Source organism: Anolis carolinensis, chromosome 6, assembly GCF_035594765.1.
Source record: "Anolis carolinensis isolate JA03-04 chromosome 6, rAnoCar3.1.pri, whole genome shotgun sequence".
NCBI lineage: Eukaryota > Metazoa > Chordata > Lepidosauria > Squamata > Dactyloidae > Anolis > Anolis carolinensis.
Genome location: NC_085846.1, coordinates 5650418 through 5676145, shown reverse-complemented (window position 1 = coordinate 5676145; position 25728 = coordinate 5650418). Strand labels below are relative to the sequence as shown.

The window sequence follows — 25728 nt, the reverse complement described above, 5'->3', positions numbered from 1 at the left end:
CAGGATCCTCACCCGAGTATAAGCCAAGCGGGGTTTTTCTAGTCCTAAAAAAAGGGCTGAAAAACTAGGCTTATACTCGAGTGGATACAGTAATTTGAAAAACATGACACTTTACAAAACATTAATGATTTGGGTTGCTGTGCGTTTTCTGGGTTGTATGGCATGTTCCAGAAGCATTTTCTCCTGACGTTTCACCCACATCTATGGCAGGCATCGTCAGAGGTTGTGAGGTCTGTTGAAAACTAGGCAAGTGGGGTTTATATATCTGTGGAATTTCCAGGGTGGGAGAAAGAACTCTTGTCTGTTGGAGGCAATTAATGTTGCAATTAATCACCATGATTAGCATTGAAAAGCTTTGCAGCTTCAAGGCCTGGCTGCTTCCTGCCTGGGGGAATCCTTTGTTGGGAGTGTCAGCTGGCCCCGATTGTTTCCTGCCTGGAATTCCCCTGTTTTCTGATTGTTGTTCTTTATTTACTGTCCTGACTTTACTTGGGCAAACTTTGGCCCTCCGGGTGTTTTGGACTTCAACTCCCACCATTCCTAACAGCCTACCGGCTGTTAGGAATGGTGGGAGTTGGAGTCCAAAACACCCGGAGGGCCAAAGTTTGCCCATGCCTGATCTAAATGCACCCCAAGTTTGTGTTTCTCTCTTGCAAACCACCAAGAAGCCCGAATTCCCTGTGCCTGTTTCCTCCAACGCTTCCCGTGTGCCAAGGAGTTGATGTGCTCCAGACACGCGCTCCACTTGTCCCCAGGCCTCCGAAGCATACATATGGACACACGTACGCATACGGGTCAGCCGGAGCAGAGCCCAAGCCCTTGCCAAGAAGAAGAGCATCCACGTACCGGGGCCAGGTCCTCGGCTTCGTCCTCCGAGAGCAGCTCCTGTTTGTTGACCAAAGAAAGAGAGACCCATCAAGACCTTTCCCCAAAAATCCTGCAAACCATCCTCCACAAAAACCATCCTCCACCATCGCTGTTGTTTCAGAACTAATCTACACTGCAGAACTAATGCAGTTTAACATCACTTAAACCGCTATGCCCGAATGCTATAGATTCCCAGGAGCTTCAGTTTGATGGCACGTCAGCACACTTGGACACAGAAGGCTGAAGATCTTGTAAAACTACAACTCCCAGGATAACATTAACACTGAGCCACTGCTAAAAATCTTGTAAAACTACAACTCCCAGGATAACATTAACACTGAGCCACTGCTAAAGATCTTGTAAAACTACAACTCCCAGGATAACATTAACACCGAGCCACTGCTAAAGATACTATGAAACTACAACTCCTATGATAACATTAACATTGAGCCACTACTAAAGATCTTATAAAACTACAACTCCCATGATAACATTAACACTGAGCCATTACTTAAGATCTTGTAAAACTACAACTCCCAGGATTCCAAAACATTGAGCCACTGCTAAAACTACAACTCCTAGGAGCCCATAACATTGAGTGAGTGCTAAAGCTACAACTCCCAGGATTCCATAACTTTGAGCCAGTGCTAAAGATCTTGTAAAACTACAATTTCCAGGATTCCATAACACTGAGCAGTTTCTAAACTACAGCTCCCACAATCCCATAACTTTTGGCCACTACTAAAGATCCTGCAAAACTACAGGTCCCAGGATTACATAACATTGAGCCATTTCTAAACTACAACTCCCAGGATCCCATAACTTTTGGCCACTACTAAAGATCCTGTAAAACTACAGGTCCCAGGATTACATAACATTGAGCCATTTCTAAACTACAACTCCCAGGATCCCATAACTTTGAGCCACGGCTAAAGATCTTGTAAAACTACAACTCCCATGATAACATTAACACCGAGCCACTGCTAAAGCTCTTGTAAAACTACAACTCCCAGGATTCCATAACACTGAGCCACTGCTAAAACTACAACTCCTAGGAGCACATAACATTGAGTGACTGCTAAAGCTACAGCTCCCAGGATTCCATAACTTTGAGCCAGTGCTAAAGATCTTGTAAAACTACAATTCCCAGGATTCCATAACATTGAGCAGTTTCTAAAACTACAACTCCCACGATCCCATAACTTTTGGCCACTACTAAAGATCCTGTCAAACTACAGGTCCCAGGATTACATAACATTGAGCCATTTCTAAACTACAACTCCCAGGATCCCCTAACATTGAGCTACTGCTAAAGATCTTGTAAAACTACAGCTCCCAGAATTCCGTAACATTGAGCCATTTCTAAACTATATCTCCCAGGATCCCATAACATTGAGCCACTGCTAAAGCTACAACTCTCAGGATCCCATAACTTTGAGCCACGGCTAAAGATCTTATAAAACTACAGCTCCCAGGACTCCATAACTTTGAACCAGTACTAAAAATCTTGTAACACTACAACTCCCAAAATCCCATAACATTGAGCCACTGCTAAAGATCTTGTAAAACTACATCTCCCAGGATTCCATAACATTGAGCCACTTCTAAACTACATCTCCCAGGATCCCATAACATTGAGCCACTGCTAAAGCTACATCTCCTTGGAACCCATAACTTTGAGCCAGTGCTAAAAATCTTGTAAAACTACAACTCCCAAGACCCCATAACATTGAGCCACTGCTAAAGATCGTGTAAAACTATAGCTCCCAGGATTCCATAACATTGAGACACGTCTAAACTAAAACTCTCAGGATCCCATAACATTGAGCCACTTCTAAACTACAACTCCCCAGATCCCATTAACATTGAGCCACAGCAGTTAATGGGATGTCAAGCTATATCCATTCTGAAGTGTAGATGCATCCTTCATCTACAAAAGTAGGTCATCTGCACTGCAGAATGAATGCGGTTTGACTCCACTTTTTAACTGCCACGGCTCAGTGCTATATCATCCTGGGATTGTTAGTTTGGTGAGGACCCTGAACTCTTGGGCAGGGAAGGCGAAATACCTTGGAAAACTACAACTCCCTGGAAAGCAAAGCCTTGAGCCAAATGGCACCAAACTGCATTTGTTTTAAAATTTTGATGCACCCCAACATGGTGCTCTTCTACATAACCTTTGGTCCTCAAAACTCCTCTGCCAATGTAAATCATTTTAAAGAGTGTTTTCATGTGTTTTGAAATGTTTTATCTACACATATCATTTCAAAGATGTTTTTATTTGCTCCTCATCGTCTTAGGAGAACAGGTGGGCCATAAGTCAATCACTGAGCACATCAATCTTCCAAGAAAGGTTTGTCAAGCGAGGTGTGCTCCACCCAAGAAAAGCACGATGGATCTCAGAAGCCATCAAAATTTCCTGGAATGACAAGAGCGACAAAAAGCCACAAAGACCACGGGACGTGGCTGCGATTGACATTCGGAGGTTATTATCCGGAGTCAGCACCCGGGGTGCGTTTCCTGCGGAAACCGAGCTTCAAGCTTCGCTTCTCTTCAAAGGAAGGCATGCCATCGCTGCACAGATTCGCTCTGGCCTTTCGGGTCCGTCCTGGAGATTTCTGGCTCCAAACCTGAGACCTGGGTTGCATCCGCACTGCCGAATGAATGCAGTTTGACGCCACTTTAAGTGCTGCGGCTCAATGCGGCTCAATGCTATGGAGTCATGGAGATTATAGTTTCGTGAGGCAACAACACTCACTTAATTAATCTATCGTTCCTATGGTTCCATAACACCGAGCAAAGGCAGTTCAAGTGAAGTCAAACTGCATTAACTCTACAATGTAGATGCAACCTTAATTAATGGAGCTATTCCTAGATCAATTTGAAAGCAGGGCTTATTCAGTCTCATTCAGGCCTCATCTACACTGCCATATTACACAGTTTGAAACAACATTATATGGTCAGTGTAGACTCCATTTAACGCAATCTAACTGCGTTGAACTTCATTATATGAGTCTACACTAACCATATAATGCAGTTTCAATGTCCTATAGATGGGGCCTTAGGCTAGATGTAAACTGTTGTGTAATTCAGTTTCAGAATGCAGCTGAATTGCATTATATGGCAGTGTGGATTCATATAAACCAGTTTAATGCAGTTAAACTGCATTATATGGCAGTGCGGACTCATATAAACCAGTTCAATGCAGTTAAACTGCATTATATGGCAGTGCGGACTCATACAAACCAGTTCAATGCAGTTAAACTGCATTATATGGCAGTGCGGACTCATATAAACCAGTTCAATGCAGTTAAACTGCATTATATGGCAGTGCGGACTCATATAAACCAGTTCAATGCAGTTAAACTGCATTATATGGCAGTGCGGACTCATATAAACCAGTTCAGTGCAGTTAAACTGCATTATATGGCAGTGTGGACTCATATAAACCTGCTCAATGCAGTTAAACTGCATTATATGGCAGTGCAGACTCATATAAACCAGTTCAATGCAGTTAAACTGCATTATATGGCAGTGCAGACTCATATAAACCAGTTCAATGCAGTTAGGCTGCATTATATGGCAGTGTGGACTCATATAAACCAGTTCAATGCAGTTAAACAGCATTATATGGCAGTGCGGACTCATATAAACCAGTTCAATGCAGTTAAACTGCATTATATGGCAGTGCGGACTCATATAAACCAGTTCAATGCAGTTAAACTGCATTATATGGCAGTGCGGACTCATATAAACCAGTTCAATGCAGTTAAACTGCATTATATGGCAGTGCGGACTCATATAAACCAGTTCAGTGCAGTTAAACTGCATTATATGGCAGTGTGGACTCATATAAACCTGCTCAATGCAGTTAAACTGCATTATATGGCAGTGCAGACTCATATAAACCAGTTCAATGCAGTTAAACTGCATTATATGGCAGTGCGGACTCATATAAACCAGTTCAATGCAGTTAAACTGCATTATATGGCAGTGCGGACTCATATAAACCAGTTCAATGCAGTTAGGCTGCATTATATGGCAGTGCGGACTCATATAAACCAGTTCAATGCAGTTAAACTGCATTATATGGCAGTGCGGACTCATAAACCAGTTCAATGCAGTTAAACTGCATTATATGGCAGTGCGGACTCATATAAACCAATTCAATGCAGTTAAGCTGCATTCTGGAACTGCAATATATGGCAGTGTAGATGAAACCTTTGTCAGGCCCCTTCTACACTGCTATATAAAATCCACATTATTTGCTTCAAACCGGATTATATGTCAGTGTAAACTCATATAATCCAGTTCAAAGTAAATAAAGTGAATTATCTGTTTTGATAATCTGGATTAAACCGCAGTGTAGAAGAGGCCTACGTAAAGTCATGATTTAAGGCTGTAGAATCCTAGGATCTGAAGTTTGGTTCTCTTTAACAGATCAAGCAAAAATCCTTGTAAAACTATAACTCCCATAATTCCAGTTCAAGTGGTGTCAAAGCTGTATCAACTGTACAGTGTGGGGTTTTAGTCCTGAATACATTTTTAATAAGTTCTATGGATTTCAGCTGTTAATTTTTATGTTTATACCAATGATGTGTGATTCAGTTTTAATCTATATATATAAAAGAGTGATGGAATCCTGGCGACCGACAAAACAACAAAACTAAACACCCCACAACCTCAAAAATTGACAGCACAACCCCTCATCCATGCCTCTAGGTTGATACAACAAAAAGAAAAGAAAAATAAAGACCTAATTAGAGGTAGAGGAATAATTGTTTTTATCCAATTGCTGCCAGTTAGAAGGCTAAGCTCTGCCCACTTGGTCTCCTAGCAACCCACTCAGCCCAGGGGACAGGCAAAGTTAGGCCGCATTTAGGCCTCTTCCACACTGCCTATAAAATACAGACACCACCAGACAACGCCACAGCAACGAATGGCCGGGCACAGCTAGTGTTTGTATATTATTGAATACTAAATTGTGTTGAGATGCTTTTAATGTACGCCGCTTCGAGTCTCCTTTGTGGAGAGAAAAGGTGGGGTGTAAATAATAATAATAATAATAATAATAATAATAATAATAATAATAATAATAATAATAAATGCACCCCAAATAAACTAGAGATTTGGCAACTCTTGTACAGATCCATTTGACCAGGCATGGGCAAACTTCGGCCCTCCGGGTGTTTTGGACTCCAACTCCCACCATTCCTAACAGCCGGTAGGCTGTTAGGAATGGTGGGAGTTGGAGTCCAAAACACCCTGAGGGCCGAAGTTTGCCCATGCCTGCACTTGACCCTCGAAAAATTCCAACGCGATAAGACTTTTAGGCTGAATTTACAACTTTCCTACCTGAGGGAGTGGAAGGTTATTGGGCAGAGTTCAAAAAATGCAGCCTGCAATAGAGTTTTTTGGAGAGAGAGGAGGGGAAATTGCTATGGAAACACAGCAAACAACCTTCCCAAGGTCCCAAAACAACGGCGGAGGGAATGGATAGTCCAAAAGGCACAGAGCGTATTTTGGAAAGGAGCCGGACCGATTCCCCAAACCAGTTTTCACCTGCCAAGTGCAACAGGCGCACAAGAGTGATAGAGGATACATCACTGACATGACAAAGCCCAGCAGAAAAAATGCATCTTCCAAGATGAGCAACACATCCTCCGTTGTGTCCAAATCACTAGCTGCAAATGTGATACATGCATTCAGCAAGGAGGTGAAACTATGCCACAAACTTGAGTCTTCCTTGGGATCACAATTGTGTTGGTTTACTTGAAGGACTTGAGGCCATGTTTAAATATTTGATGCGATGTTTCATTGACGAGAAGGGGGCAAGCTTGTTTTCTGCTGCTCCAGAGACTACAACACAATGGAACCATGGATTTCAAGAGATTCCACTTAAACATTAGGAAGAAAGTCCTGATGATAAGAACTGTTCAACGTTGGAATATGCTGCTGGTGGAGTCTCCTTCTCTGGAGGTTGTTCATCAGAAGAACGAGCCCATAACTGTCCTGACTGATTGATGAGTCAAGTCTCACCTTCTGCTCATCCGTCAGACCACTTAGCAATGGTGAAAGGGGCACCGACAAAGAACGACAGCATAGTCAATCTTATCTGCTGAACCCAGCGGCACTAAATACTTTATTTACACTAATTTGTTTGGGATTTCGCCCCATGTAAGCCACCCCGAGTCCCTTCAGGGAGATGGAGGTGGGATATAAGAATAAAGATTATTAATATTTACAATGCTAATAACCAAAGCTGTCTGGACACATCTTGCCTCCACAAGATCAAATCATGGAGTTTTTTCGTCTCTCTCAGAGTCTGTTATCAATATACTGAAGTACCTCCTCGCATTCCACAGTCTGTGACATAGCTTCCTGTCACTGTAGCATACAAAGGGAAGTCTTAGTCCTTTGCCCTTCTAGCCATCAATCAGGGCTCACTGCAATTAACCTCTTGACTACTGGAATGCTTCCACAGCCACAATAGATTAAACATTTCACTACAATACCACAAAAACAGTAACACGGCCTGCCTCAGGTGAGCGTGCTTGCTCCATCAATATTCAACATTTACACAAATTACCAGTCACTGCCAGAAGGAACAGAGAGTTTCATCTATGCTGACGATTGTGCCATCTCCACTCAAGCAGGAAGCTTTGAAATGGTTGCACATAAGCTCTCTGAAGCTTTAGGTGCTCTTGCTGCCTATTACAGGGGAAACCAGATGATTCCTAATCCATCTAAAATGCAGATGCATGCTTTTCATTTTAAGAACAGACAAGTATCTTGAGCCCTGAGGATGACCTGGGAAAGAATCCCAGTGGAGTATTGCAGCACACCAATAATAATAATAATAATAATAATAATAATAATAATAATAATAATAATAATAATAAGGTAAAGGTAAAGGTTTCCCCTAACATTAAGTCCAGTCATGACTGACTCTGGGGGTTGGTGCTCATCTCCATTTCTAGCCTGTTGTCCATAGACATCTCCAAGGTCATGTGGCCGGCATAACTGCATGGAGCGCCATTACCTTCCTGCCGGAGCGGTACCTATTGATCTACTCGCATTGGCATGTTTTCGAACTGCTAGGTTGGCAGGAGCTGGGGCTAACAGCGGGCACTCATTCCACTCCCGGGATTTGAACCTGGGACCTTTTGGTCTGCAAGTTCAGCAGCTCAGCACTTTAACAAACTGTGCCACCAGGGGCCCAATAATAATAATAATAATAATAATAATAATAATAATAATAATAATAATAATAATAATAACTTTATTCTTATATCCCGCCAACCATCTCCCCGAAGGGACTCAGGGCAGCCTACACAGCAACAAGCCCGAACAACAACATAGCAAAACATTACATACACAATATTTAACAGTAATTTAAAACATATCAAGACTAAACAAAAATGACATAACAATATGACAATTACTTTAAAAGCTCGAGCATCGATTTTTATGCACAGCCAAAGGTGACTAGTGCAGAGTTCAAGGGTCCATAGGTAAAATCAGAATGAATAAAGGAGGAACACGTGGACAGTTCTGTTAAAGTGCTATATCATATGGAGTAAGGGACAGTGGTAAAGTGCCATACGGTTTTGTAAACAGAGACAGATAACAGTCTGATGACAAGTCTGATGGCCATTCATTCAAACGCGCTCTGAAACATCCATGTTTTCAATTCCCAGCGGAAGATGGGCAAAGAGGGAGCCAACCTGATCTCCCTGCTAAGAAGGCTCTCTCTCTCGTCCCCACCAACATACCCGGGAGTTACCTTGGACCGTGCTCTGACTTACAAGAAGCACTGCTTGACTATCAAGCAAAAAGCGGGCGCTAGAAATAATATCATACGGAAGCTGACTGGCACAACCTGGGGATCACAACCAGGCGCAGTGAAGACATCTGTCCTTGCGCTTGGCTACTCTGCTGCTGAATACGCACGCCCAGTTTGGAATACATCTCACCACGTTCAAACAGTGGATGTGGCTCTTAAAGAAACATGCCGCATTATCATAGGATGTCTACACCCCACACCACTGGAGAAATTATACTGTTTAGCCTGTATTGCACCACCTGACATCCATCACGAAGTAGCAGCCAGTAATGAAAGGACCAAGGCACTGACATCGTTGCCCCCATCCTCTATTCGGATATCAGCCAGCATGTCAATGACTTAAATCCAGAAATAGCTTCCTGAGATCCACTGAGATACTTGTTGGAACACCTCAGCAAGCAAGAGTCCAAAAGTGGCAGGCTAAAACCCAGAACCTCAATCAGTGCTGTGACTGGATGAGAAATTTCCTCCTGGGTACACAGAAGACTGGACAACTTGGAAGGTGCTGAACAGACCGGGACCACGAGATGCAGAGTCAACCTTATGGGGCCACAAAGTGGATTCCACAACGTGCGAATGTGGAGAAAACAACAGACCACTTACTACAATGCGGTCTGAGCCCTGCCACATGCAGAATGGGGGACGTTTTCACAACAACACCAGTGGCACTCCAAGTGATCAGCTTCTGGTCAAAGGAAATTTAGCATAATGCCAAGTTTTTAACTGTTTGTGGCTTTTAAAATATACATTATAGCTGTATTCTCAATTTGCTTCTGACACAATAAATAAATCACAAGCTGGATGGCCATCTGTCAGGAGGGCTTGGATGGTGTCTTCCAGTATAGCAAAAGGAGCTTGGACTGGATGGCCCTTGCGGGTTTTCTCCAACTCTATGATTTTGTGAATAATCCAAGGACATTGGCTTCAATTTGGATCAATGCAGAGAGAGTGGAGGGTGAGTCCTGGCCCCACAACGAATGGAATCCAATCCACTCACCATGAATACATTGGCTATATAGACATGACTGGGACAACACTTCCCAGTATTCCTCATCCTCAGCAAAGCAAGCCGTGGATGCTGAGGCTGAAAGTCAGATAGCCCCACAATAAGATACCGTATAAATTTGAGTATAAGCCGACCCGAATATAAGCCGAGGCACCTAATTTTACCACAAAAAAACTGGGAAAACATTGACTCAAGTATAAGCTGAGGGTAGTAAATTTCAGAAATAAAAATAGATGCCAATAAAATTATATTAATTGAGGCATTAGTAGGTTAACTGTTTTTGAATATTTACATAAAGCTCAAATTTAAGATAAGACTGTCCAACTCTGATCCAATCATTATTCTCATCTTCTTCAATGTAAATGTGCTTATGTGTCCTTTTAATAATAATAGAGTAAAATAATACATGTAATAATAATAATAATAATAATAACAACAAATACAGGAAAATAATACATGTAATAATAGAGTAAAATAATAAATGTAATGATAATAATAATAAGATCAGAGTGAAATAATAAATGTATTATTATTAATAAAAATAGAGTAAAATAAATGTAATAGTAGCAACAATAACAGAGAAAAATAATAAATGTAACAATACCAATAATAATAGAGAAAAATAATAAATGTACCATATATTCTTGAGTATAAGTTGACTCAAATATAAGCCAACCAGGACCCTCACCCGAGTATAAGCCGAGGGGGCTTTATCAGTCTTAAAAAAGGGGCCGAAAAACTAGGCTTATACTCGAGCATATACAGTAAATAAGGAAACAAAAAAGAACAAAATGGTTCAAATCCTTTTAAAAGTTGTATCGGTGGCTACATAACACAAACAAAGTAGTTTTTTCTCTTAATGTTTTGGCAACAAATGTGATGACAATTGCCACAATTTGTCTTGGAGATTCAAAGTATTCATTTCCTTTCCCTGTTGATGGTTTTGTTAAATCCTTGATATTCTCTTACGAGTCTTTCCTGGAACACGTTTAGTTAACTGTTAGCAATACCACTGTGTTGCCTGCAACACAATATTACCAGAAGGTAAAGCCTTTCAAAGCACCAAGGATTTGAAGAAATAGTATTTTTTTTTCCCCACTCAGAAATGGAATTCAAAATTAAAACAGCGGCTCACAGATATTTATCTTCTTCTCCCCTTCCCCTCACTCCTTTTATATTTGCAAAAACGCGGGGAAATTATGGCTAAAGTGTAATCAAACTGCTTACCAAGTTGCAAGTGATTTAAAAGATATTCATGCAAAAAACGAATGCAAAGTGCTACAAGACTTCACAACCTCTGAGGATGCCTGCCATAGATGTGGGTGAAACGTCAGGAGAGAATGCTACTGGAACGTGGCCATACAGCCCGGAAAACTCACAACAACCCTGTGATTCCAGCCATGAAAGCCTTTGAAAACACAACAATAATAAATCTAAATTAAAGCACAGAAATGGCTGTACTAGTGTATGGATTTAATGAAAAATAATAATAATACGGTAAAAAGTTATGAAATCTTGGGAGTTGTAGTTTTGTAGGTATTTGTGCAAAGATGAGTGCAAATGCTGCAAGACCTCACAACCTCCGAGGATGCCTGCCATAGATGTGAGCGAAACGTCAGGAGAGAATGCTACTGGAACGTGGCCATACAGCCTGAAAAACTCACAACAACCCTGTGATTCCGGCCATGAAAGCCTTTGACAACACAATAAAAATAAATCTAAATGAAAGCACAGAAATGGCTATACTAGTGTATGGATTTAATGAAAAATAATAATAAGAAGTTATGGAAAAAATAACAATAAATTATGGAATCTTGGGAGTTGTAGTTTTGCAGGTATTCGTGCAAAGATGAGTGCAAAGTCCTACAAGACCTCACAACCTCCGAGGATGCCTGCCACAGATGTGGGCAAAACGTCAGGAGACAATGCTACTGGAATGTGGCCATACAGCCTGAAAAACTCACAACAACCCTGTAATGCCGACCATGAAAGCCTTTGACAAGACAACATTAATAAATCTAAATTAAAGCACAGAAATGGCTATACTAATGTATGGATTTAATGAAAAATAATAATAAGAAGTTATGGAATCTTGGGAGTTGTAGTTTTGTAGGTATTCGTGCAAAGGTGAGTGCAAAGTGCTACAAGACCTCACAACTTCTGAGGATGCCTGCCATAGACGTGGGTGAAATGTCAGGAGAGAATGCTACTGGAACGTGGCCAGACAGCCTGAAAAACTCACAACAACCCTGTGATTCTGGCCATCAGCAATACATTACTAATACTATACTAATGTATAGAATTAATATAAAAATAATAATAATATGTCATGGAATCCTGGGAGTTGTAGTTTTGTAGATATTCGTGCAAAGATGAGTGCAAAGTGCTACAAGACCTCACAACCTCCGAGGATGCCTGCCATAGATGTGAGCGAAATGTCAGGAGAGAATGCTACTGGAACGTGGCCATACAGCCTGAAAAACTCACAACAACCCACTGATTGTGGCCATCAGCAATACATTACTAATACTATACTAATGTATAGAATTAATATAAAAATAATAATAACATGTCATGGAATCCTGGGAGTTGTAGTTTTGTAGATATTCGTGCAAAGATGAGTGCAAAGTGCTACAAGACCTCACAACCTCCGAGGATGCCTGCCATAGATGTGAGTGAAATGTCAGGAGAGAATGCTACTGGAACGTGGCCAAACAGCCTGAAAAACTCACAGCAATCCAGTGATGCCGGCCATGAAAGCCTTTGACAACACAGTAATAAAAAATCTAAATTAAAGCACAAAGATGAGTGCAAAGTGCTACAAGACCTCACAACCTCCGAGGATGCCTGCCATAGATGTGGGCAGAATGTCAGGAGAGAATGCTACTGGAACGTGGCCATACAGCCTGGAAAACTCACAACAGCCCTGTGATTCCGGCCATGAAAGCCTTCGACAACACATTACTAATACTATACTAATGTATAGAATTAATACAATAATAATAATATGTCATGGAATCTTTGGAGTTGTAGTTTTGCAAGGGTCTTTGCCTTCTCTGTCAATGGGTGCACCAACAGTATAGAACTAATGCAGCTTGACACTACTTGCAGTGCTATGGGATGCTGGGAGTTGTAGTTTTTCAAATTCTTCTCTGCCAAAGGATGCCGGTGCCCCAACAAACTACAACTCCTAGGATTCCACGGCATTGAGCCAAGGCAATTCAAGTGGGGTCAATACATTATATTTGCACAGTGTAAGTAAGGCATGGGCAAACTTGGGTCCTCCGGGTGTTTTGGACTTCAACTCCCACAATTCCTGGCCTCAGGCCCCTTCCTTTTCCCCCCTCAGCCGCTTAAGCGGCTGAGGGGGAAAAGGAAAGGGCCTGAGGCCAGGAATTGTGGGAGTTGAAGTCCAAAACACCCGGAGGACCCAAGTTTACCCATGCCTGGTGTAGATCTACCCATTAACTATGATCCAAGTTGATGCAATTCTGCAGCTGGATCACTCTGTACATGCTCAGAGTTGTATCCTCTAATTGCTTCCTAAAAGGCTAAGCATCCCATATAGACATGCTTTCTGTATGGGATGCATTTTGTATTTTTAAATCTCCAAAAGCAGGCTTGCAATCTCCTGGGTCTCATCCATACAAAACAGCTGTAAACACTCAACTTCAGGGTTGCTTTTTCCAGCGGAGCCTTTTTTATTTTTTGGAGAGGCCGAGAGACAGGACGCAGCCAGGGCCGGCAGGCTTCCCAGACAGCTGTTGGGTGGGGTGGGAAAAAAGGCGGGTCGGCATGAGCTCCCCTCAACCTTTCACCCCCAAACTACAAATCCCACCCAACACGGGTATCTCGGCGCAAGGAACAAGAGTGGGGCAAGCAGTGCCTTACCCAAAGGCCTTGGAGAGGAATAGTTTCTGAAAAGGCATGCTCAAATCCTCACATAATAATAATAATAATAATAATAATAATAATAATAATAATAATAATAATAACAACAACAACTCCTCAAAGCACAGCAGACAAAAAACCAGTACAAGAAAACCGCACTACAAACTAGAGCTGACAGCTGGCACAACAAAACACTGAATGGAAAGTTCCTTGACAAAATTGAAGGAAAAGCTGAGAAGGAGAAGACCTGGCTCTGGCTCACGAATGGGACCCTGAAGAAGGAGACAGAAGGCCTGATCCTTGCAGCCCAGGAACAAGACATAAGAACAAAGGCAATTCAGGCCAAGATCGAAAAATCAGCTGATGACCCAAAATGCAGACTTTGCAAGGAAACCGACGAAACCATGGATCCTATCCTCAGCTGCTGTAAGAAAATCGCACAGACAGACTACAAACAGAGGCACAACTATGTGGCCCAAATGATCCATTGGAACTTATGCCTCAAGTACCACCTCCCAGCAGCAAAGAACTGGTGGGATCACAAACCTGCAAAAGTATTGGAAAATGAGCACGCAAAGATACTGTGGGACTTCCGGATCCAGACTGACAAAGTTCTGGAACACAACACACCAGACATCACAGTTGTGGAAAAGAAAAAGGTTTGGATCATTGATATTGCCATCCCAGGTGACAGTCGCATTGACGAAAAACAACAGAAAAAACTCAGCCGCTATCAGGACCTCAAGATGGAACTTCAAAGACTCTGGCAGAAACCAGTGCAGGTGGTCCCAGTGGTGATCGGCACATTGGGTGCCGTGCCAAAAGATCTCAGCCGGCATTTGGAAACAATAGACATTGACAAAATTACGATCTGCCAACTGCAAAAGGCCACCTGACTGGGATCTGTGCGCATCATACGAAAAAACATCACACAGTCCTAGACACTTGGGAAGTGTTCGACTTGTGATTTTGTGATATGAAATCCAGCACATCTATCTTGTTTGCTGTGTCATAATAAAATAATAATAATAATAAATACAATAATAATATCAACAACAACAATAATAATATCATTGGTTGTTGGTTAGAAATTATTTTTGTTCTATCACAACGGCTATGTTGTTATGATTGTTGTTGTTTTATTCTGTTTTATGATACTGTGTATGTATTTTAATGTGATGATATTCTATGATGTTGACCGGGCTCGTCCCCATGTAAGCCGCTCTGAGAACTCTTGGAGAGATGGAGGCAGGGTACAAAAATAAATTTGTTGATGTTGTTGTTATTATTATTATTGACACAACATTGTATGACACAGCAAACAAGATAGATATGCTGGATTTCGTATCACAAATCACAAGTCGAAAACTTCCCAAGTATCAGTTGTTGTTGTTGTTGTTGTTGTTGTTGTTGTTGTTGTTGTTGTTGTTCGGAGAAGAAAACAAGCCTGCTCCCTGTTTTTCCTCCAGAATGGACATCCCAGTGTTGCTCTCTCTCTCCATTGGTGTGTAATTTGCATGACCCCGCCCACTGCCTCTCCCTTAACCCTTTCCTACCCTTTCTATGGCACACAGCAAACAGAAAGGAATTGATCAGCAGCTGAACATACTGGATGGGGTCGGGGTACTGACTCAACATGATGGAAGTTAGGGGGAAATTGGCTTTGAAGGGAGTTATAGTTCACCTGCATCCAGAGAAACTGTGACCCCCACCAACAATGGACTGGGACCACACTTGGCACAGAGAAGACCCATGACCAACTGAACATACTGCAGGGGTTTGGGGGAATGGACCTTGGTTTTGGGAGTTGTAGTTCACCTGCACTGAATCCAGCCGACATCAGATCTGGACCAAACTTGGCACACAGACCCAACATGGCCAACTGTGCATACAGACCTGGTTTGGGAGTGATTGACATCAGATCTGGGAGTTGTAGTTCACCCTTATCCAGAAAGCCCTGAACCCAGGCAATTATTATTAATATTATTTTATTATGACACAGCAAACAAGATAGATATGCTGGATTTCGTATCACAAAATCACAAGTCAAACACTTCCCAAGTGTCTAGGACTGTGTGATGTATTTTCAGATGATGAGCACAGATCTCAGTAGGGTGGCCTTTTGCAATTTTGTCAATGTCTATTGTTTCCAAATGTCGGCTGAGATCTTTTGGCACTGCACCCAATTATTGTTGTTGTTGTTGTTGTTGTTGTTATTATTATTATTATTATTATTATTATTATTATTATATTTTTGTATGCCGCCTCCATCTTCCCAACGGGGACTCGGAGCAGCTCACACGGGGGCAAGCCCAATAGATCTGGATCAAACTTAGAACAGAAACCCAACATGGCCAACTGCAAATACTGTCAGAGTTTGGGGGTGATTGCCCTGGGAATCTGGGAGTTGTAGTTCACCTTTATCCAGACAGCACTGAGCCTAGCCAACAACAGATCTGGAACAAACTTCAGTGATATTATCTAACATCCCAAAACAAGCAATGCCTTCTTCTAATAACCCTGGGCAACGCCGGGTCCTCAAGCTAGTTTCTAATATTTAAACAAGGCTATTTTCGGATCTGTAGTCCATAAGAAGGCAGTGCAGCCAAGCTTTCTGAAATTATGCTGTCCTGGCAAGTTCCGTGATTGAGATCTCAGCCAAATCCTTCTCTCGCTTGGGTGGCCAAGGCCAAGCCATGGGTCTTCCACCTGAGAAAAAAAGTGGCCACTTGAGAGCATCACGCCCCATAATGCTGGGACCCCCACACCCAACATCTGGACTGGCCTCTGGATTCGTCCTTCAGTGACCTTTTGAACCTCACTCCCATTAGAAGCATTTTATTGTTTACATATGGTGTGGTGAAGAATGAATGAATGAAGTGCATCAATAGAAGGCATGGTGCAAACTTGGGCTCTCCGGGTGTTTTGGACTTCAACTCCCACCATTCCTGGCCTCAGGCCCTTTCCTTTTCCCCCTCAGCCGCTTAAGCGGCTGAGGGGGAAAAGGAAGGGGCCTGAGGCCAGGAATGGTGGGAGTTGAAGTCCAAAACACCCGGAGAGCCCAAGTTTGCACCATGCCTGATCTACACTGTGGAATGGATACACTTTAGTAGCATTTGAACAGTGTAGCTGCATCTGAGTGCTGCCCATGCTGAATATTGGCATGCCATGCGATGGGAATGAAAAGAGACCCACTTAGAACTATTTAAAGGGTTTTAAGGAAACCATTCTGCCCGCTGCCCAAGACCACAATAGCTACTCAGCAGTTATGCGCCGCTTGACCAGAGTGGCGAAAGGGACGTGGCACACCATTCCTAGTTTTCTTGGCTCTGTGTGAGAGTTTTGTCCCAATGCACAAAAAAATTTGCGATGGCACATTCAAGATGCCCACATTTATCCGGCACAGGCTTTTGTGGATTTCAGTCCGTAGCAAGCCATGGGCATCTTGAAGTGATGCATAAGCTTTTTGTCCTTTTGCTGGGCATTTTCTCAGAGCAATCAGCAATGGCATCGCGAAAAGTTATGGTGCATCTACACTATAGAATTAATGCAGTTTGACAGCACTTGAACCGCCATGGCTCAGTGCTGTGCAAGCCTGGGAGTTGTAGTTTGCATAGCTTATAATCTTTTCCAATGAAGAATCCTAATGCTTCACAAACATCAAAACATCCGGGCGTCCCCTGGGCAACGTCCTTGCAAACGGCCAATTCTCTCACCCCAGAAGCAACACACACAAAAAAAACCCAAACTACTCGAGTATAAGCTGACCCGAATATAAGCCGAGGCACCTAATTTTACCACAAAAAACTGGGAAAACATTGACTCCAGTATAAGCCGAGGGTGATAAATTTCAGAAATAAAAATAGATACCAATAAAATTACATTAATCGAGGCATCAGTAGGTTAAATGTTTTTGAATATTTACATAAAGCTCAAATTTAAGATAAGACTGTCCGACTCTGATCCAATCATTATTCTCATCTGCTTCAGGGTAAATGTGCTTATGTATCCTTTTAATAATAATAGAGTGAAATAATACATGTCATAATAATAATAATAATAATAATAATAATAATAATAATAATAATGGTAATAATAATAAAATAATAAAAAATACAGGAAAATACAGGAAAATAATACAAGCAATAATAAATAGAGTAAAATAATAAATGCAATAATAATAATATCAGAGTGAAATAATAAATGTATTAATAATAATAATAATAATAATAATTAAAATAGAGTAAAAGAAATGTAATAGTAGCAACAATAATAGAGTAAAATAATAAAAGTAATAATACCAATAATAATAGAGAAAAATAATAAATGTACCATATATTCTCGAGTATAAGCTGACCCGAATATAAGCCAACCAGGACCCTCACCCAAGTATAAGCCGAGTGGGGCTTTTTCAGTCTTAAAAAAGGGCTAAAAACCTAGGCTTATACTCGAGTATACAGTACCAGGATTCCATAGCATTGAGCCATGGCAGTTAAAGCAGAGTCGAACTGCTTTCATTCAACAATGTAGATACAGCCTAGGGCCCCAATTCAGATCCGATTCAGATCAAATAATCTGGATTTTATATGACAATGTAGAAGGGGCTTAGGTATTCTATACAAAGCCATGTTGACTATTTGGGACCTGTTTTTGAGGTGTAGCCATAGGACTAGCCTTCCAAAACAGGTGCTGAAAGTATCATGCCCAGAAAGAGAACCAATCATACCTCAGTTAACAAAGCCTCTGACGAAGTTCCTTTTTACAAAGTCTCTTTAGGGGGTCCCAACCCATTGTCCCCTTTTCTTGTTTTTTCTTAAGTAGCTAGAAGGTGTTTTTTTTTGTTTTGTTTTGTTTTTTTTGCAGCATTGATGATGGAGAGCTGGAAGAAGACAGACTTTTATTGATAGTTCCAGTTACCTATCTATAGAAAATTCAAAATATTTTTCTTTCATTTATGCCTAGTCTACCCAACTCGGTTGTTTCCAGCAGACCTCCCAACCTCTGAGGATGCCTGCCATAGGTGCAGGCAAAACGTCAGGAGAGAATGCTTCTGGAACACGGCCATACAGCCCAGAAAAACTCACAGCAACCCAGTGATTCAGGCCATGAAAGCCTTCGACAACACATGTGCATCAGGTTTGTTTTGAATTAAAAAGTTTGCCAACAAACTTAATTTCTTTCTTTTGTGATGTTAGGAACCGTTCCCTATTCAATCCACATTATTTCAACTTTCCGGTAGAAACTTCCTGCTAAAGAAACAAAGCTCAGGACCCCACCAACGTTGTTAACGGAGGCATACCTGTCTTGCTGTCATGTGCGCCTTTCTCTGGGCACCACTTTGCGGCGCATGGCTTTTGCAACCTCACTGTTTACAACTTTTCTTTCCTCTATAAATACACTCCGCTGCTTGGAGAAAACTTTATCTCTTGCCCAGAGAGCTCTGTTTACCCTGAGCAGATTCTGCCTGCCTTTGTGTGTGTGCGAGAGAGACAGAGCATGTGTGTTTGTGTTCGAGTGTGTTGGCTGTTGTACAGTATTTCCGCAAAACCAACATCTTTCCTGCCTCTTGCATGTTTATAGCAGGCATCTGGATTATTTGGCTATTTATAACACACATTTCTGGTCTCTGGGGTCCAAATGAGAAGAAGGATTCTAGACTGAGCATTTATAAAGCATGATTCTACTCCCCGGGGTCTAAGAGCACCAGGATTATTTAACTCTTTGTTATTGTTTATCATTTGACTATTCTGAGAGAAAGGCAAGATAGAAATAAACGGATGGGTGGTTTGAATGCGGTTTTCCTGCTTCTTGGTAAGGGGCTGGACTGGATGGGCTGTTGCCAACTCTATTATTCTATGATGGATTCATTTATAATGTCTCTTTCAAGTTTTCAAAACCTGTGAGGTTATTTGGCTAATACAGGAGGAAACTCCCTTATCTCTTTTGGGTTTTGGAATACCGGTAAATACAAATAATGAGATATCTTGGAGGTGGGACCCAAGTCTGACATGCATTGTGTTGTCGAAGGATTTCATGGCCGGAATCACTGGGCTGCTGTGAGTTTTCTGGGCTGTGTGGCCATGTTCCGGAAGCATTCTCTCCTGACGTTTCACCCACATCTATGGCAGGCATCCTCAGAGGTTGTGAGGTCTGTTGGAAACTTGGCAAGGGGAATTTATCTATCTGTGGATGATCAAGGTGGGAGAAAGAACTCTTGTCTGTTTGAGGCAAGTGTGAATGTTGCCATTGGCCACCTTGATAAGCACTGAATGGCCTTGCAGCTTTACAGCCTGGCTTTGAAACACAAATCAAGGAACATGAAAGGCACTGCAGACTAACTCAACCAGAGAAGTCAGCCATAGCAGAGCACAGCCTGGACATAACATATTATTTGAGAACACAGAAATGATGGACAATTCTAACAACCACCATGTCAGGCTACACAGAGAAGCCACTGAAATTCACAAGCATGTGGACAATTTCAACAGAAAGGAGGAAACCATGAAAATGAATAAAATCTGGCTACCGGTATTAAAAAAAATTCTAAAATTAGGACAGTAAATAAAGAACAACCCTCTGAAAAGAAAAGAATTCCAGACATGAATCAACCAGGACCAGCTAACCATAAAACTGTTCACGAGGAAAAGAATGAGGAAGAACAGCCACCAATGGACGGTGAAGCAACAGCTCCCCCTGTGGCCGGAATCGTGAAGCTGGAAAGATGTTAAAATGCCTCTGTGTCTGTCTAAAACTGAATGTTGTTTGTCTGTTGACATTGAATGTTTGCCATATATGTGTTCATTGTAATCCGCCCTGAGTCCCCTTCGGGGTGAGAAGGGCGGAATATAAATACTGTAAATAAATAAATAATAAACAGCTCCAAACAAAGGATTCCCCCAGGCAGGCAGAAGCCAGGCCTTGAAGCTGGCAAGGCCATTAATGCTAATCATGGTGATTAATTACAACATTCACACTGGCCTCCAACAGACAAGAGTTCCTTCTCCCGTTCTGGACCTTCCACAGATATATAAACCTCCCTTGATAAGTTTCCAATATAACTCACAACCAAGGAGGATGCCTGCCATAGATGTGGGCGAAAGGTCAGGAGAGAATGCTTTTGGAACATGATCAGACAGCCTGGAAAACTCACAACAACCCAGTGATTCTGGCCATGAAAGCCTTCGACAACACCTGCAATGTTATTTGGCTAATACAGGAGGAAACTCACTTATCTGTTTTGGGTTTTGGAATACTGGTGTATATATGTTTTTATTGATGTTGATGTTTTTATTGGGTTAATTGTGTTATGGCTTTGTGGTTGGTTTTTGATTGTTTGATTGTTGTATCGGGCATGGCCCCATGTGAGCCGCCCCGAGTCCCTTTGGGGAGATGGGGCAGGGTATAAAAATAAAGTTGTTATTATTATTATTATTATTATTATTATTATTATTATTATTATTATTATTATTATAAATATTGAGATATCTTGGATGTGGGACAGAAGTCTGACATGCATTTATTCTTCATATACACCTCAGATAGGAAGCCTGAAGGCAATTTAATACACAATATTTATAATAATTGTGCACATGAAGCAAAGTTTGTGGACTTTTGCCAAAAGAAGGCAAAAGCATCATCATCTAAGCCAGTGATGCGGGCACTTTTGGATTTACAGATAAAGTATGATATTTCTAGTCCTTGGACTCCAGCTTCGGGGGATGATTGGACTATTTAGAAAATGGGTTCCTAGTCCCTGCTGTGGACAAAGAGTGGATTGTTTGGCTATTTAAAAAGTGGGTGTCTAGCACCCAAATACTTTTGGTTAATTAGGAAGTGGGCTCCTAATGAGTGGGTTTGTTTTGACTATTTCGCAAACACATTGCCTGTCCTGAAACGGTGGGAAGATGTGGCGATTTAGGAAGTTGTGGGTTTCCACAGTCCCTGGTTGTCAAAAACAGGAGGCTTGTTTGTCTATTTAGACAGTGGATTTACTTAGGAAAACTTCAGCCTTGCGTCCAGGTGTTTTGGACTGCAACTCCCACCATTCCTAACATGCATTTCGCATGCCTGGTTGTTCAAAAACAACAGGATGGTTTGGCTCTTGGAGAGGTGGGTTTCTTGCCCCCCAAAACAAGTGGTATGACCAGATCTTGCCCCCCAAAACAACAACCTTTCTCTTCAATGTGTTGTCGAAGGCTTTCATGGCCGGGATCACAGGGTTGTTGTATGTTTTCCGGGCTGTATTACTATGTTCTAGATGTATTCTCTCCTGACGTTTCGCCCTATGCCTGCCATAGATGTGGGCGAAACGTCAGGAGAGAATACTTCTAGAACAGTGATGGCCAACCTATGACACGCGTGTCAGCACTGACACGCCTAGCCATTTTTGCTGACACGCATGCAGATTGATTGGATGACGATGCCTTTTGTGGCAAAATTTGGTGTGATTTGGTCCAGTGGTTTTGTTGTTTACTCCATGGGAATCATGCACATTACATTTATACATATACTAGCTGTGCCCAGCCACGCGTTGCTGTGGCAAAGTATGGTGGTATGGGAAATAAAGTATTGAGGAATTGGTGGTAGTTAAGGTAAAGGGTAAAGGTGTGGAGTCCAGATAATCCAATTAAAGCAGATAATATAAAATGATATGGGTTATATAACTGTGTGGAAGGGCCTTGAGTCTACACTGCCATCTAATCCAGTTAAAATCTGATAATCTGTATTTTATAGGCAGTGTGGAAGAGGCCTAAGTGAGGCCTAACTCTGCCTGTCCCCTGGGTGAGTGGGTTGCTAGGAGACCAAGATGGCAGAGCTTAGCCTTCTAACTGGCAGCAATTGGATAAAAACAATTATTCCTCTCCCTCTAATTAGGACTTTATTTTTCTTTTCTTTTTGTTGTATCAACCTAGAGGCGTGGATGATGGGTTGTGTTATCAATTTTCAAGGTTGTGGGGTGTTTAGTTTTGTTGTTTTGGCAGTCGCCAGGATTCCATCACTCTCATATATATATATATATATATATATATATATATATATATATATATATATATAAAAATATCATTCTATTATTATTGTAGTATATTATCATATTATTACTATATTATTATTATTATATTATTCATTATTCATGACTACATTGAAACTAGAATAGAGAGAAATCAGCGGGGAAACTGCAAGAGGTACCATAGATTGTTGTACATGGAAATAATGGTGGCAAATAGTTTTTGATTTATTAAATACAGCTATTTATTGCAATTATACATTTTTGTTATTTAAACTATACATACAGTAGAGTCTCACTTATCCAACGTAAACGGGCCAGCAGAACGTTGGATAAGCAAATATGTTGGATAATAAGGAGAAATTAAGAAAAAGCCTATTAAACATTAAATTAGGTTATGATTTTACAAATTAAGCACCAAAACATCATGTTATACAACAAATTTGACAGAAAAAGTAGTTCAATACACAGTAATGCTATGTAGTAATTACTGTATTTACGAATTTAGCACCAAAATATCACGATATATTGAAAACATTGGTTACAAAAATGCGTTGGATAATCCAGAACGTTGGATAAGCGAGTGTTGGATAAGTGAGACTCTACTGTATTGGGAAATTGTGGTTTTTTTCTCGAAGTGACACACCACCCAAGTCATGCTAAGGTTTTTTTGGTGAATTTTGACACACCAAGCACAAAAGGTTGCCCATCATTGTTCTAGAACAGGGGTCCCCAAACTAAGGCCCGGGGGCCGGATGCGGCCCTGCAAAGCCATTTATCCGGCCCCCACAACACAAGGGCAGAAGGGGGTTGGGCTAAATTACCCAAGGGGTTTCTTCTTCTCTTACAACCATTATTATTATTATTATTATTATTATTATTATTATTATTATTATTATTAACATTGAGGCTGTCAGGGGTGCTTTGCTTGTGCTTTTGGTGCACAAAGGCAGAAGGGGATTGGACTAAATTGCTCAAGGGGTCTCTTCTAACCCTCTTTATTATTATTATTATTATTATTATTATTAACATTGAATCTGGGTGGCCATCTGTCAGGGATACTTTGTTAGTGCTTTTGGTGCACAAAGGCATAAGGGGGTTGGACTAAATGGCACAAGGGGTCTCTTCTAACCCTCTTTATTATTATTATTATTATTATTATTATTATTATTATTATTATTATTATTATTAACGTTGATTCTGGGTGGCCATCTGTCAGGGGTGCTTTGTTTGTGCTTTCGGTTCACAAAGGCAGAGGGGGATTGGGCTCAATGGCCCAAAGGGTCTCTTCCAACCCTCTTTTTGTTGTTGTTGTTATTATTATTATTATTATTATTTATTGCTCAGTGGCCAACTATAGTTCGGCCCTCCAGCGGTCCGAAGGATCGTGAACTGGCCCCCTGTTTAAAAAGTTTGGGGACCCCTGCTCTAGAACATGGCCATACAGCCCGGAAAACATACTACAACAAAACCTTTCTGTTGTCACTACAGACCCTGAAGTTCTTCTTGACCTGGGCAATCCTTTGGCTTTGGGGAGAGAAGAGCTCTCTTTCCAGGCGTTGCCAAAACTCCTTTGGAAGTCTTGTCTCCTGTTTCCTGGTTGTGGGTCCCACAAAAGTGCCCCCAACCACCCGAGGAAGAGGAGGCACGGGTGAACAACTTCCCCTTTTGCTTTTGGTCCGGGGTCTTTGGGAAAAAGAGCAACCCCTTCCCCAAAAAGTGAGCTCTTCTCTCGTGCGTCAAGCAATTACGCACAGGTTTTTACGCACGGGGAAAGGCACCTTTTGGGGAGGGTCTCCGCCCCGGAGGGAGCTCTTACCTGCGGGACGGGGGCGGCGGGGTCTTGGTGCTGGAGGAGCCGTGCTCCGGATCGGGGCCAGGCGGCGAGGAGGAGGCTGAGCGAGGCCAGGAGCAGCGCCGAGCCCGAGGCCAGCGCCAAAGCCAGCAGCACCAGGCGGGCGGGAGGGTCCCGGCTCCGGCGCTGCCTCCCCATGGCCCCCGGGCGAGCGGAGAGGAAGGACCCCGGCCCCGAGGAAGCGGAGGCTGCGAGGCGAGGAGGAGGAGGAGGAGGAGGAAGAGGAGGAGGAGCAGGAGGAGGAGGAATGAGAGAGAAAGAGAGAGAAAGAGAGAGAGCGAGGCCGGGCAGGGGAGGATGAGGTCGGCCCCTTGCCAGATGCAGCAGAGGAGGAGGAGGAGGAAGAGAGGCAGGAAACGCCCGGCGGGGAGGCTGGGCCAACCCACAGCAGAGCCTCCACTTCCAGGCGCACTCTACCTTTTCCAGCCAGAGCTCTACTCTTCACAGCACTCATCAGGCATGGGCAAACTTCGGCCCTCCGGGTGCAAAGTCTTCCAAGCCTGGAAAGAGGCTCTCCTATTCCAGAGCCAAAGGACTGCTCATCAGGCATGGGCAAACTTCGGCCCTCCGGGTGCCAAGTCTCCCAAGCAGTTTTTGGAACGTCTGGAAAGAGGCTCTCCTATTCCAGAGCCAAAGGACTGCTTGGCATGCTTGATTGCTTCTTGGAAGAAGGGAGTTAGACTGGATGGCCCACCAGGTCTCTCTCTTCCAACTCTAGGGTTCTAGGATTGCCCAGGTCAAAAAAAAAATCCCAAGGATGAAGAAGGGGATGTAGCAACAGCCAAATCATATCACTTTATTTATTTATTTATTTATTTTATTACAATACAGTAGGGCCCGGGCTGTGGCGCAGGCTGGTGAGCAGCCAGCCAGCTGCAACAAATTACTCTGACCAAGAGGTCATGAGTTTGAGGCCAGCTCGGAGCCTATGTTTGTCTTGTCTTTGTTCTATGTTAAAGGCATTGAATGTTTGCCTTATATGTGTAATGTGATCCGCCACAAGTCCCCTTCGGGATGAGAAGGGCGGAATATAAATGCTGTAAATAAATAAATCAATAAATAGAGCAGGGGTCTTCAAACTTTTAAAGCAAAGGGCCGGTCTACAATCCTTCAGACTGTTGAGGGGCCGAATTATCATTTGAAAAAAAATACGAACAAATTCCTATGCACACTGCACATGTCTTATTTGTAGTGCAAAACAGCAACAACAACAATGAAAGAACAATACAATATTTAAAAATGAAAACAATCTTAACCAA

The 25728-nt window shown here is 42.1% G+C and overlaps 1 protein-coding gene across 1 annotated transcript in view; it reads right to left on the bottom strand.

Moving 5' to 3' along the window:
• The window catches only part of LOC100562255 (uncharacterized), a 63027-nt gene extending 37935 nt beyond the window's left edge, over positions 1 to 25092 (bottom strand). Inside the window, exons 1-2 of the mRNA XM_062957048.1 lie at positions 24434 to 25092; positions 847 to 885 (exon numbers count right to left, since the gene is read on the bottom strand). Coding sequence (XP_062813118.1) covers positions 847 to 885; positions 24434 to 25019 — 625 coding nt within the window. The 5' untranslated portion in view covers positions 25020 to 25092. The remainder of the gene's footprint in view (positions 1 to 846; positions 886 to 24433) is intronic.
• Between the last annotated feature and the right edge of the window lie 636 nt (positions 25093 to 25728).